The 14,823-nt window shown below is 38.0% G+C and overlaps 1 protein-coding gene across 2 annotated transcripts in view; it reads left to right on the top strand.

Moving 5' to 3' along the window:
- The window catches only part of CAPS2 (calcyphosine 2), a 36,609-nt gene that overhangs the window by 2,537 nt on the left and 19,249 nt on the right, over positions 1-14,823 (top strand). Inside the window, exons 2-9 of one of the 2 annotated variants that reach the window (XM_048965063.1) lie at positions 2,022-2,177; positions 4,428-4,550; positions 7,245-7,312; positions 9,405-9,524; positions 10,403-10,477; positions 11,435-11,530; positions 11,637-11,730; positions 14,446-14,561. In XM_048965063.1, the coding sequence (XP_048821020.1) occupies positions 2,022-2,177; positions 4,428-4,550; positions 7,245-7,312; positions 9,405-9,524; positions 10,403-10,477; positions 11,435-11,530; positions 11,637-11,730; positions 14,446-14,561 (848 nt within the window). The remainder of the gene's footprint in view (positions 1-2,021; positions 2,178-4,427; positions 4,551-7,244; positions 7,313-9,404; positions 9,525-10,402; positions 10,478-11,434; positions 11,531-11,636; positions 11,731-14,445; positions 14,562-14,823) is intronic. The other variant, XM_048965070.1, reaches the window with a different exon arrangement.

The raw sequence follows: 14,823 nt of genomic DNA, 5'->3' as shown, positions 1-14,823 counted from the left end.
CTGGTGAATAGGAAGCTTAATATGAGCTTGCAATGTGACCTCACAGCCCAGAAAGCCACCATATCCTGGGCTGCATCAAAAGAAGTGTGACCAGCAGGTTGAGGGAGGTGATCCTGCCCCTCTGCTCTGCACTGGCCAGACGTTACCTGGCGTACTGCATCCAGATGTGGAGTCCTCAGCACAGGAGAGATGTGGACCTGTTGGAGTGCATCCAGAGGAGGGTCACAAAAATGATCCAAGGGATGGAACACCTTCCCTGTGAGGATAGGCTGAGAGAACTGGGCTCTTCAGCCTGGAGAAGGCTCGGGGGAGGCCTGATAGTGATTTTTCAGTATCTAAAGGGGGCCTACATGAAAGAGGGAGACAGACTCTTTATCAGGGTCACTTGCGATGGAACACAGGAAAAAGGTTTCAGTCTAAAACGGGAGATTTAATTGGGTATAAGGAAAGTGTTTTTATGACAAGAGTAGTGAAGCACTGGAACAGGTTGCCCAGAAGTGTGGTGGAAGCCCCATTCCTGCAGAGACTCATGGTCAGGCTGGATGGGGATCTGGGCAACCATCATCTGGCTGTAGGTGCCCCTATTCATTGCAGGGCAGTTGGACTAGAAGACCTTTAAAGGTCTCTTCCAACTCAATTCTATTTTTAACTGCAGATTATCTATTTTCCTTTGTATGGCACTATAATCACACTGCATACATACTTCAGTTGCTATACTCCTCTTAGCTTTGGATGCCTATGATTTCACTTGGTTTACTTTGTTTTTTAATATGTTCATACAAGGGAATCTATCTAGCTGCAGGAATGATACAAAAGGTTGGTATGACTTTGACTGTTTCAAGGTCTTTCTTCCTTTCTTCTCTGCTTTCCTTTATCTTGTCTGCTCCCTTTCTGCCTTTGTTATGTCTTAAATACTGTAGTGCTAAATTTACGGTAATGCATCTTCTGTTCATTCACTTTCTTTTAGCCATCTCTTTCTCTTCTTATTTTTTATTTTGCCTGACTTTTGGGGAGAAGACTTTTCAAGCAGTTCTGAAATATTAAGATCACATTCCTCTCAGCGAGTGCCCTTTATTTCTATGTTGCTTGCTTCTGTGGCCCTGACTGAGCATTCCTTTAGCAGTATATATTCCAGGTTCCTCAGTAACAGACTGTGTAAGTAAATCTTTCCAAAATAGGTCACTTTTGGAATAATAATTTGAATGTGGTCTTATCATTCAGGGATTAACTAGTAAAGGCATATGGATCCCCTTTTGAATGAGAAAGTTGCCCTTTAAAGAACGTTTTGAAGATCTGAGTTTCTTGAAAAACAACTTTCTAGAACAGGACTGTTTACTGATGTCCATATCCAGCATTTCTACTTGACACATCTCATCTTGAGACATCTTATTTTTGTTAGCGTTGAGGAGATATCAATTAAACATTGAAGGTGTTGGTTATTCAGGAAGAGAAGGAAGAATGGAGTTTTGAGCTTATCATCTTGCAGCTGTTTCTACTCATCAGCCTCCATTGCACAGAATGCTGAAAGGAATGTAAAGTTGGGAAGATACTTAGTTGGCTTCATAGCCTTTTCAGCTGATGTTTTCAGGAAGGGAGTGGATCTCCTAATACTCACCTACTATTGGAATCTTTGACTGAAAACAGTCCATCAACCTAGTTTCAGCCCTTCAGAATCAGTTGTCAGAATACCTGTTTAATTAATCTGTAATGTCTTACAGGACAGCACCAATGAATCTTAACTTTGCATAAATGTATTTGGTCGTGTACTACTTCGATTTAAAAAGAAAAAGGCAGATTTCGTAGAACTCTACGAAAATTCAATGTGAATTTGCAGTCATGCACTTTTTCTTTTTCTTAATGTGAAGCATAGTGTCATATAGTTTCAGAAGTTATTGCAAATGGGAATTATAAAAATGCTGTCCCCTTTTAAGATCCCAACCAGAGGCATTTATATTGATTACTGTTTCTGTAAAAAGAAAGACTAATTTGTATTGATTATTCTGCATTCTGTTGTGGAGCAGAAGACACTACCAGAAAATCTGCCAACCCCTACAGACAAATATAAACTGAAGTATCATCAGTATGAAGCAGATATGAAGGCAGAGTATAAGCAGCACACTGAGAGAACTGCAGTAAAGAAAAGAAACCACCTCCAATGTCCAGAAGCTTCAGTAAAGGTGCTGGCAAAGTAGTAATTGCATTTTTAAGTGGTAAATGTTTGTTGGTATTTCATTCAATGTGTGGAGAGATTTGCATTTGTATATATATATATATATATATGTCTTATATATATATTCTTCCATTTATTAATTTTAAAGACATTTCCATATATGCTTTTGGCATTTAACACTTAGCAGGGAATAGACTATAGGAAGTTTACTTCAGCTGCTCTGTAGAATGAGAGATGGTGGTCCTTGTAAATACGCTTCTGTTCTTTGCTATCATCATGTTTGCCCTCATAGCGCACGTCTGGCCTGGGCATTGAGATTAGAGTGATTGATGGGGATGAGCCTGGAGCCTAAGAAGATAAGTGACAGAGGAAAGATCATGGTAAAATGTTTTTTCCAAATATGGAAATGTAGTCAGGCTTTTTTTTTTTTTTCCTCCCCCTGAATATTCTGTTGAATTAAGTTTGTACCGAGGACTTAGAAAAGAAATGGTGAAATAAGTGGTCTGAGCCTTTAAGAAATATTAGTGCTGAAAATGGACAGAAGTATGGAGCTAAAATAATGGAAAATAATATCTGTACTTTTTGTCTTTACCTTTTGTGAGATCCAGCACTTGTAGTCTACAAAGCTTGGACTGCAAGCTGTGTTAAATCTACCAGGTTTCTTAATTGTTTGTAAAGTAAAACTGAGCAGCAAACAAGGGAAGATCAGGTTCTTGAGTGAAGATGCCCAACAAGGAACAGGAAACAGAAATGAGCAGATTATATGAGGACTGGTCAAAGCTAGACTGTGCTGACCACTTCAGAGTGTGAATGACATACAATATTCAGAATATTAATGGCTAAATACACAGTTGCTGAGCTAATATGTGGTGCCTATTGCTTTTCAGATAAAAAGTTTGTCATAATTTTCAATGAGATTATTTTATTTGCTTGGTGTTCAGTAGCATGAGGAGAGATGATTTTGTAGAAAACAAAGATTTTTTTTTTATTGCTTGGGCTAAGGTCTCTTTTGCATATATTACTTAAAATTTTAAAGGATTTTCTCCCCTTAGAGCCACACTTCTGATATTCAGATAATACTTGGAGAACATACAGAACCTTTATTTATGGGTACTTCAAGTAAAAACTGAGTGAAGAAAACAAATTTGTTGTCTTGTTAAGTGTGCTTTTATGTTTGATGGTGGGTCCATTCTGGTGTTTTGTTGCAGTATTACTTTTGTTTTTGTTTCCACTCCTGCACACCAGACTGACACAGTGATGTCATCTGTTTTCCAAGGAGTGAATCCTTTATATATTGTTCTGCAAGCCCATCAAAATGGTATTTATGTGAGTGGCCAAGTTAGTCTGAAGCTGAAGGATTGGGCCCAAGCCTAAACACAGAGAAAAGGCAGGACTGGCCCATTCCAGTGTGTTTGGGTTCAAGACAGGTGAATGCCAAGCACCAGAAGCTGTGTCTGTCAATTCTTGTGGCAGATATCAATATAATACCTAACTAAGAAAATTAATCCGCTAGACATTATTACTATCTTATTAAATAATAAATCAAACCTTCATTGGATTTCAAGATATTATTTTGTTCCATTATTGAAACTTGTAACTTTTCTTCCCTGAAAAGAAGGTGCTCCTACAGCAGTGTGGATAATAATTTGTCCCTATTGATTTGTCTCCCATGTTTCCTCTTTTCCAAGGTCTGTAATCCTCCATGTGGGAAATACTTCTGTAATCTACTCAGGCTGATTTAGAAGTCTTTTAGAGCCAGTTCACCCACATGCTTCAGTTCTTTCTCCTATCCAGGCAGTATTTTAACTTCTTTGCTGATCAAAAAGCAGCACCTCTGTGACTGAGATCTTATACACCTGATGGCAAATCTTTTGCTTTATCTTCAGTGTTCTTAAACAGAACAGGGAGAGCTCTTGTCTTCTTCAGAGAGGTACTCACAGTCCACTTTCTCCCTGACTTGCTGCTGGTTTTCAGCAAAGTTTGTGGAACCATGATATTTTTTGAGATTTTTTTTTGTTGTTATTTGCTTGTTTCAGTATGATTGGAAGTTGGTAAGCATTCAGAAGTTGGAAGGCAACACTAGTGAGCAAAATCTGTAGGTTCTGTTTTAATAGAAAGCTAGGCTTACAATTTCTTTGCCTTTTTAATTATCATAAAAGTAGGATAAAGAAACTTCCAAAAAATGCTTTTTAATAAATTAAGGAATTTGTTTAGATGTTAAGAATTTGATTTCTGAAAATAATGTACTTTTGCTTAGGGTTCACAGTTTGAAGATGGGCACAATGATGGTCTTACAGCTCTTGATGAGAAAGCTCTCCTGCAACAGTGCTACACAAGCAAGCCCTACAATATGCAGCACAGTCTGAGGAAATCAGAAGCTGTAAGTGTTTTGGCTGTTGGACTGTTAACTGTCTCTATACTTGCAGAATGACTTGAAGGTGTTCAGTAGAAGTTAGGCTCCTGATGATTTGGTCCTAGTCTCTAATTGTCATCACAGGAGTTGAAGCATTTGTTTCGACGGGAGCTGAGTTGAGTAATCCAGTGAGCAGTTCTAAAATCTCATGTGCAATGCTTGTTCTTTTTTAAGCTGTAATGTGAATAAGTGAGAACGCGCGTTAAAAGCCAGTAAGTACAACTGAAAAGACCAGCTGAGTGACTTGTGTGAATCTGACTGTACGGTTCTATGTCTTCTAGTCTCTAGCCTGTACATGAGCCTGTATTCTGTGGTGCATGGATTTCATGATTCTGTCAGCTTTTACTCTAACTCGTTTCCAGAGTAAATGGTCTTATTTTCCTCATTAACTGTTGGAATGGAATATGTGATTGATAACCCTCTTCATAAGCAGTATGGACTCTGCTGTTGGCATTAGATTAGCTGGCTTTGGATGTCTCCAAGCTCCAAGGGTGGATTGAATTCTACAGCGTTTATCAGCAACAATGTTTCTGTGCTGCTTCATTATTCCATTTGGGAAGTACTTCTTCCTATCACCATTGTTAAGCCTCAGAAAGCCCAGTTTGTGACTTTGGTCTCCTGATGGCTGGCTGCTATCTGAAGGAAAAAAAAAAAAAGTTTGGCTGTGGTCTTTGCCCTTTGGTTGTAGGATGCTTTTAGAACACCCCATACCTGCTTCCTTTGCAGTCTAAACAAAACCAGACTCCCTTAGTTTCTCTTACCAGTTTCTTCTGTTCAGATCCTCTGTTGGATCCTCTCCAGTTTCCTTTCATCCTTATTAATTTTGTGGTGAAGGCAGCCCCCCAGACTGGAAACAGATGCAGCTTTGCTGTTACAAGAGGAAATACGAAATACTAACTTCTCTTATGTTGACGTACTCAGTATGTTTCTTTTATTTCTTACGTAGACACAATTCTTACTCTTTTTAGGACTGTTCAACAGGACTGTTGTCCATGTAAGGCTAAATTTTAAATTTGGGGTTATTTGAAGCGGTGAAGAATCTTAAAATTTTAGGTACTGCTTGATTCAGTATTTTCACGTGCAGAGTGATGGCCTTCAGAACTTAATTTTGAAGGTATTATTGAACAGAATTAGCATTCTAACATCCTGATGGAATAATAAGCCATGATAAATCTTATGAGACTATGAAAGTAAATAATTTTTCATTTATTTTGTTTGTTCATTACTAAGCACTGAAGTTCATGTCATTGCAAACATATGTTTGATTTCTGGTCTTGCTAAAATGAATGTGAATATTGTGCTATTGAGGTCACCATTCATTTTCATGTATCTAAAGGAAAATCTCTTTAGAAAGTACTCTGACGAAGACTTTCCTGTTCATTATTTCTAAAATAAATCTAAAAATCTATACAATACAGTGGGTATAATGGGCAGGAGGGGAAGTTTTGACGTACTTTCAGATTAACTACTGCTAGATCAAATAAGCTGAAGAGACTGATAAAAGGAGCAGTGCAGAACAGCCAAATGGCAGGTACACTGCAGCTGGTATGCTTTAAAAGGAAGCCAGCAGGTTTCCGAGGGACTCTCTGAAGCTCTTTTGTTACTGATTAGCACTCATGGTTACACAGGCTGCCTATCTCTTTCTAGGAGCATCTCTTAGGTTCTCTCATGTTCACGATTCTGATAGAAGTGGTAATAATAGAAAAAATTAGAAGTAACAACTGCTTATGTAATAATTGAATTGGATATGTGTTGCCTCCATTGTAGGCATTTGATTTTTAAACTACATTTAAACATTTGCTTAAGAATACACAGTACTTTTAAAAGTTTTGTTTACTATGATCATTACTAAAACTTTTAATGCTAAAATAGATTGTCTTTTAAATTTTCTTGAGGTTTGGAATGAGAATTACCTTATCTAATATGAATTACAGTAAGCATAAAATATCATAAATCTTCAGCTTCAGAACACATTACAAATCATTGAAGAGGTTGCCTAAGCTCCTAGAAAGGATAATCTCTCTTTTCTCATAGGTAAAATGGGAGGAATGAAAACAAATATCAGTGTAGCAAAGAAGTTCAGAGATCTGGAAGGTGAAATGAAGCAAGATAATAGAGCCTAATTGTTGCCAGTGGCCTCCATGCTGACCTTAGACATCCTCATGTGCCTTTGGTTTCTCTTGCTGTGAAATGAATAATGATTGATCATCAAATACTTTACAGTGAAGGACACAAGACTGTGGTTGAGTGTTACCCTAAAAATGCAGTAAGATCCTGCTAAATCACCTTCCTCCTCCAAATATTTGTTCTTTTACAAGAACAAGTTCTTCAGATTGGCCTTTTCCATCAGAAAATTGTTCTGGTATGCAGCAAGTATGAACTGAGGAATGAGACTATATCTTTAAAGAGTTTTTAGCTGAACATTGCTGGAGGTGGAATCCCTCTCTCTGAATGTAGATCTGTGTGTAGCAGAGAACATTATTTGTCTTTTAGTTACACAAATAGGATTCAATTCAAAAAGATGGAAAAAACCTTCAAAATTCCAAATGAATTGTAACATTAATAGGATTAAGACCTCTGAATGCTGTCTTAAAAGCTAATTTATTTTTTGAAGTGCTTGTTGTTATATTCCCTTTGCATTTGGTTACTTTTCCATTATAGGAGGATGTTGCTGCGGAGAGAAAGAAACAGGCTGTAGTAGAACAAGTGATGCTAGATCAGTTATGCAGGTAAGTGGATTTTTAATGCAAAACTACGGCTTTCCTTACTGAAGAATTTAGGTCTAGGAGCGGCTTCTCTTGCATAGGTGTTTTGATCCTCTCAATGCAGCTCGTGTTATGTAGTGCTACTATTTGTAAAATCCCTTTAAATGGAAATTGTTTTTCATTTAAAAGACTCCGTAATTAAAAAAATCAATTTCAAGTGCTTTAAGTTCCTTTTTCTCTGAGAAAAATTGTTAATTTTATACCGGAATCTTTAAGGGTTTTACAGTAACAGTACATAAATAACCCTCTTGTACCTCTGCAAAATATATGGATTCCTGTCATTACAATTATTTTTTGTTTTCTATCCTAAGTCTGTTACCTTTATTAATATTCTTCTGTTAATATCTCTCTGAAGTTGAAGGGTAAGTTTAGGTTGGATGTCAGGAGACACTTCTTTACAGAAAGGGTTGTTAAGCAGTGGAATAGACTCCCCAGGGAGGTGGTTGAGTCGCCATCCCTGGATGTGTTTAAAAACCGTTTGGATGTGGTGCTCAGGGACGTGGTTTAGCGGAGGGCTGTTAGTTAAGGTACTGTGGTTGGGTTGTGGTTGGACTCAATGATCTTTAAGGTCTTTTCTAACCTGAGCGACTCTATGAAGGAGTATTATACCAGTGTTAAGCATGCAGGAAAAAAGGGAGCAAATGAAGTTAACTGACTAAGGTTGTACAGGGAAGCTCTCGAACTTCATTGCCGTCCTTCAGCTCTGAGAAATCATTGGTTCTATGTAGAAAGATTTCATCATAGGTTAAGGGGAAAAAAAGTAACTTACCTGTGAAGATGAGTGTAATTAAGACATCTTACTATTGTTCCTATAAGTTTGTTCTCGTTTCTATGTATGCTTTAATATTTCAGAGTTTTACCTAAGCTGTCTGGTCATGGTACTATGAGATGGTATAAACTGGTGTAACGTAATTTCAATTTCATATTACTTTATGCTTGCTAAAAAATTTACATAAGTAGCTCCTGCTGTAAACCCTTCTGTTGGTAAATGTCAGAACAATATTCAGTAGTGCTGCAGTTGCATCAGGATGAACTTTGTATTTAAGAAATCTCTCTATTTACCTTCCATATATAACCATGCCAGAACTGCCAAATTGGTATCAGAGAGCAAAATGTTAATCGAGGAAGATTAGTTCAAAACTGTTTCACAGCAAATCTATTAAAGAAAGTGCAAAAGGTATTTTGATTTGTTTTAATAGAGCCAATCTTGCAGTAAAATCCTTGTAACTGATACACACTCAGTGTGGATGGCTCAGTGTGGATCAAAGAGAACTCTATAAACATAAGTTGTATCAGTACAAAATTATTTTTCCTTCTGAGTATTTTCAAGGGTTCTTTTCTCTTGTTTACTTGTTAAACAACTACAGAGAATATAAAAATGTTCAGAATCCAGTTAACTTGTTATCTGTGAGATGGGACTTTGAGTTCCTGTAGATTGGGTGAGTGCCTTGGCAGTGGAGGTGCCTGTGTTTTTGTTGAGTGATGCTGCTAGCCAGTACTCCCATCACTGATTGTGGAGGGATGCAGGGATTAAAGAAAAATGAAGATGGAATATTTACTGAAATGAGGAAGGGGAGAATAAAAAATCTCCATAATTCTAAGGAAATAAGGTAATAAACACATCCATGCAAAGTATACTTGTTCACTACCAGATTGCTATTTCATATACTTGATATAGAATAATAGAATCATAGAATCACCAACGTTGGAAAAGACCTAAAAGATCATCCAGTCCAACTGTTCGCCTATTACCAATAGCTCCCACTAAACCATGTCCCTCAACACAACATCTTGATTTCAGAATCTAGATTTCAGAATTTTAAAAACAAATTAAAAAAAAAAAAAGCCCAAACCCACCAAATCCAAACAAAAGAACAGCCACCAACCAAATAAAAATAAACACCCCTCTCCCCAGATTTTTTCACCTATAATAGCTAAATTCCATGTGCTATTGTTGCGTTATTGTGAGGTTTTTATTTTTCAAAGTAAGAACATAAAAGTCTGAAGTGCCAACTTGATACAAGTTAGAAGGCTTTTCCCTGCTCTTTTTCATCAGAGCTGTCATAAGTGATCCAGAACAATCCACACGAGGTGATGTTTCCAAGGAAGCTCATGGACATTTGGGACTTGGGACTGCACCCATGCGTTTTAGAAAAAGAACACTGCATGAAACAAAGTAAGTTTTCTCTAGTGGTCATTTGTTTAGAAATATTCTCTTTTTTGTTGTTATTTTGGGATCTGCAGAGTCTCTCTTTGTCTTTCAGGTGTTTTATTCCTGGCTTGGAACCAACAGCTTCATCTCTTTCTAGACTCCTCATTCTGTGTAATTGCCTAGTGGGACCTTATTTGTGGATTCTCTGTGTATAATGTTTATTCACAGTATTCATAAAACATGGGAGAACCAACTTAATCTTATATTGATATTGTTTGTCACAGAGTTTTGCCAGCCTTTTTTGCATGCTTGAGATCCTGTCATCTCCTTTTAGAGACATCCATCCTGAGGTGCATGAAATTGCATAAATATACATCCATAAATACTAAAGTAGATCCTCACAGTGTAATCATGCTTTTCTTCTATGTTTTGATTTCTTTTGCAGTAATTAAATGTAGCGGCATTTAGATTTTTTTCCAAGTATTGAAATCATAATTCCAATGGCTTAAGAAAAATTGAGAAAACATTTTGCTTTTCAGCATTTCATGTTGAAATGTGGATCTGCATTTCCTGGTTTTATTCTGCTAATCTTTTTCAACATGCAGGCAAACATGATGGGTGGTAGAATTTTAATTCTTGACAAGTGTTCATAAACAAAATATCCCATTCACGTCTGTGCTTTCTGTAGATGCACTCTCATATGATGTAATTACAGAGTGCCTTCCACATTGCAACTCTGAGTTGCTTCCTACTTCAACTGCAAGGATCACCTCTTCAGCCAGTTGCCACGGATACCATATTTCACTTTTTTTTTTTCTTTGCTGTTTTGGAACAGCTGAATTTCATATAACATTCTTTTGTGACCACATAGCTATCACTAACATGCAGCATTATTTTTACAGAATAAGGACGAAATCAGGATTAACTGAAAACATGCTCTCTAACAAGCTACGCTTTGATAGTAGGATTATATCCAGGTAATTACAATTTTTTTGGAAGCTTTTCGATTCTGTGAATATGTGAATAATGATTGTAACTCTTCTGAAATAATTAATTATAATGAACTTCCTCCGTTGTATGTATAGGAAAAAATGAATATGCAGTGTAGGTGAATATATATGTGTGTGTGTATGTGTGTGTGTGTGTGTGTGTGTGTATATACGTGTGCACTTACAGTACAACATTTGACCTGGCTCATAGTGCCATTGTGCAGCATTAAGATGCATAAGTCATGCTATGTTACCATTGTGTCTGTCATAGGACAGTGAGGTGTCTGTGCAGGACAACCACTGCAAATTGGTTAATGAAAAATTCTATGGTCTTGTCTCATGGTATGTGGCAACCACTGTGAATGGAAGGGATGGGTTTGTGTTTGTGGTACTGATAGGAATGGGAGGGTGGTTGGACTAGATGATCTTGCAGGTCGTTTCCAACCTTGTGATTCTGTGATTCTGTGTTTCGTTTGTGGATTCTTGCATACTAAACCTTGTAGGTTTAAGGCAGCTTTGAAACTGATCTGAATTGAGTAGTGGTGGCATAAACATGTTCTTCAGCACTGAAGCAGTGAACTGTATATACAGGCAAGGATTCAGCAGAATAGCTTCATATACCATAATGACTACAGGTAGTCCAGGTTTAGGTAATCTAGTTAATGAATGAAAATTACATTGGTCTACTAAAGTATGAAAATTTGATAGATTTTCTTAACATGATGGAGAACAGAATATTCCATGTAGATTTGGTTGCAAATCCAGAAGAGGAATTCTACAGTGGTTTAGAGAAAGTAGATAGCTTTTAAGAGGAAAAAACTTTGTGCAATATGGAAGAGTAGACACAAAGTGGGTGCTTAAAAATAGAAGTCCTATTTGTGTTTGGGTTGAATTAAACATGTATGTATGTAACAATGTAAATATTCTTTTCAATTTTCCTTCCAGAAATGGTCGTGATGCTTGTAGGGACTTGATTGGATTCTTTTTTACATGTGACAAATCCCTTACTGTATATGAATTCCGACAGTTTGGAAAAAATAGGTAGGTTAAGTTTCTTTTAAAAAGGTTTTAGAAAATGTCTTTAACTTTACTTAGGAAACTTACCAAAACGTAATTGTTTTCAGGTTGTTTCTGAATTATTTCACAGAACAAATGCCTTGCCTTTCATTCAGAAGGGAGTTTATCAACATCAGCGAGGACAAAAGAAGGGAGAAGCTTATGATCTCAGTGATTTCTACATCGTAAGTGTTTTTCTGTTGAACTCAAGGCAATGGTGTTGGCGAGTTTGAACTAATATTTCAATATTCAGATTTTAAATTGTGGTATATCATTTAGGGTCTTCCTTGCAGTAGCATTTTCAATTTACACATTTTTCAGGAGTCTGAATTACTCTTCATGTTTTAGATTCCTCTTTTGGCTTCAGTTTGTAGTATTCCCACTAGAGGGCAGAAGACTGCAGATAGTGTAGACCTATCTGTAGGAAAAACATGATTCACGGAGTCGTGGAGATGAAATAGAAGACCAAAGCACTCTTTAAAAAAGTAATCATCTTTACAAGCTTTGCTGGAATTTTTGACAAGAGTCAATGTCTAAATATTTTTAAGCACGAGGGAATTGGTTTTAACCCAGAAGTTTGAAAATATTGACCACCAGCTGTTTAAAGAGAGCTTTTGTTATTTTCTCGCAGAAAGTGATTGAAACATCATTTGAATAAGTTGCATGTCTAATCAAGTTTATACTTGAGCATTTGGGACTTCATCCGCCAGCTAACCTGATTAATGATTATGAATCACACTGGGTTAAGGGTTCCTGACTTATAAACACTAGCATAATTTTTCAAATACGGCATGTTTTGTCTGCATCCTCCTGAAAAAACTTAAATTTAGAGAAAACAATGTATTTGAGTGAAGTATTGAAACAGTCAGGAAGAATGCAGGCCCTCTCTGGAAGGAAAATGGAAACTTGGTCATGAGGGATAAGGAGAAAACTGAGGTGCTCAATGACTTCTTTGCCTCAGTGTTCACTCGTAAGGGCTCTAGCCACATCACCTTAGTCGACGATAGCAATGGTAAGAACTTGGAGAAAGTAATCTGCCTGCTGTAAGTGATTATGAGGATCAAGACCATCTAAAGAACTTGAAGGTGCATAAGTCCATGGGACCTGATGAGATCCATCCACGGGTTCTTAAGGAACTGGTGGATGAAGTTGCCAGGCTGCTATTCATGATATCTGAAAGGTCATGGAAGTCTGGTGAAGTTCCCACTGTTTGGAAAAAGGAAAACATAACAGCCATTTTCAAGAAGGTAAAAAAAGAAGATCTGGAGAACTACAGGCCAGTCAGTCTCGCCTCTGTGCCTGGAAAGATCATGGAGCAGACCCTCCTGAAGGCACATGGAAAAATAAAGATGAGGTGGTTGGTGGTAACCAACATGGCTTCATCAAGGGTAAACCATGCCTGACAAATATGGTGGCTTTTTATATTGGAGTTACAGCATCAGTGGATAAAGGAAGAGCAACTGATGTCACGTACCTGGACTTGTGCAAAGTGTTTGACACTGTCCCACATGACATCCTGGTCACCAAATTGGAGAAAAAGGGATTTGATGGATGGACCAGTCATTGGACAAGGAATTAATTGGCTGGATGGCCGCACTCGGAGAGTTGCAGTTGAGGGCTCAGTGCCCAAGTGAAGTTCAGTGATGAGTGGCATTCCTCAGGGATCAGTCTTGGGACCAGTGTTATTTAACATCTTTGTAGATGATGTAGACAGTGGGACTGAGTGCACCCTCAGCAAGTTTACAGTTGATACCAAGCTGAGTGGTGCGGTTGACATGCTGGAGTGAGGGGATGCTATCCAGTGGGACCTGGACAGGCTTGAGAGATGGGCCTATGCCAACCTCATGAAGTTCAACAAGGCTAAGTGCAGTGTCCTGCATCTGGGTTGGGGCAGTCTCATGCACGGATACAGGTTGGGTGAAGAATAGCTTGAGAGCAGCTCAGAGGAAAAGGATTTGGGAGTGCTGACTGATGAAAGATTCAACATGAGCCAGCAGTGTGCGCTTGCAGCCCAGAAGTCCAATCGTATCCTAGGTTGCATCAAGAGAAGTGTGACCAGCAGGTCAGGGGTGGTGATTTCTGCCCCCCTACACTGCTCTTGTGAGACTCCACCTGGAGTCCAGGTCTGTAGCCCCCAGTACAAGAAGGATGTGGAGACGTTGAAGCAGGTCCAGAGGAGGGCCATGAAAATAATCAGAGGGCTGGAGCACCTCCTCTATGAAGACAGGCTGAGAGAGCTTGTGCTTTTCAGCCTGGAGAAGAGAAGGCTATGAGGAGACCTTATAGTGACCTTCCAGAACCTAAAGGGAGCCTACAGAATGCCGAAGAGGGACTTCTTAGAAGGGCACGAAGCAACAGAACGAGGGGAAATTGTTTTAAGCTGGAAGAGGGTAGATTTAGACTAGATATCAAGTAGAAATTATGTACTGTGAGGGTGGTGAGACACTGGAACAGGTTGCCCAGAGAGGTTGTGGGTGCCCCTCCTTGGAAGCATTCAAGGCCAGGCTGGATGGAGCTGTGAGCAACCTGGTTTAGAGGGAGGTCCCTGCCTACAGCAGAGGATTAGAACTAGGTGATCTTAAAGGATCAAGAGTGAAGAGAAATAGAAAAGTAGAGCCAGGCTGAGGAAACAACAATCTGTAGTCCTTCATTCCTAAACTGTGACTTGAGGCACAAGTGGCCCTCTTCCTAGACAAACTTCTACATAGAGGATAATATTTCATTTTGAAGCATGCAGCTATTTTTATTTACTACTAGAAAAGCTGTTTAGAAGGTTAACTGACATTAGCTACACTTTTTTGTCATTACATACCTAAATGTTAATAGTCATACTTCTTGAAAGTAGTTGTATTTTACAAATTATGTGACCTATTTGTAAATAACTGTACACTTTCCAACAGGGAGCTAACCTAACTTTCCAAAGTGTTGATCATAATCTTCCAAAAAGCGTCAAGCAGAATCCAATTCTGACCCTTCGTGTAATAGGTATTGATGAAGCTGCTATGGATTTTCTGAAGTAAGTGCCACCAACTGTTTTTCAAATTAGTTTTCCCTACTTAAGTGAAAAATCTTTTTTATAAAAACTTATAACTTCTTATTTATACTGTTAAAAAAAACCTGTATTTAGGAGAAATTAGTAATAAGCATGAGAGGATGTATGTAATTTATTATAGAATGATAAGGAGTAATGTGAAAAATGAAATTAGAGATGAAGCTATGTTATTTGCTTTGAAGTTTTTTTCAATAGAAAACCTTATGAACATTTTTCAATGTAATGA

This window comes from Lagopus muta, chromosome 1, assembly GCF_023343835.1.
Source record: "Lagopus muta isolate bLagMut1 chromosome 1, bLagMut1 primary, whole genome shotgun sequence".
NCBI classification, from domain to species: Eukaryota; Metazoa; Chordata; class Aves; order Galliformes; family Phasianidae; genus Lagopus; species Lagopus muta.
This window is presented reverse-complemented; position numbering and strand designations above follow the sequence as displayed.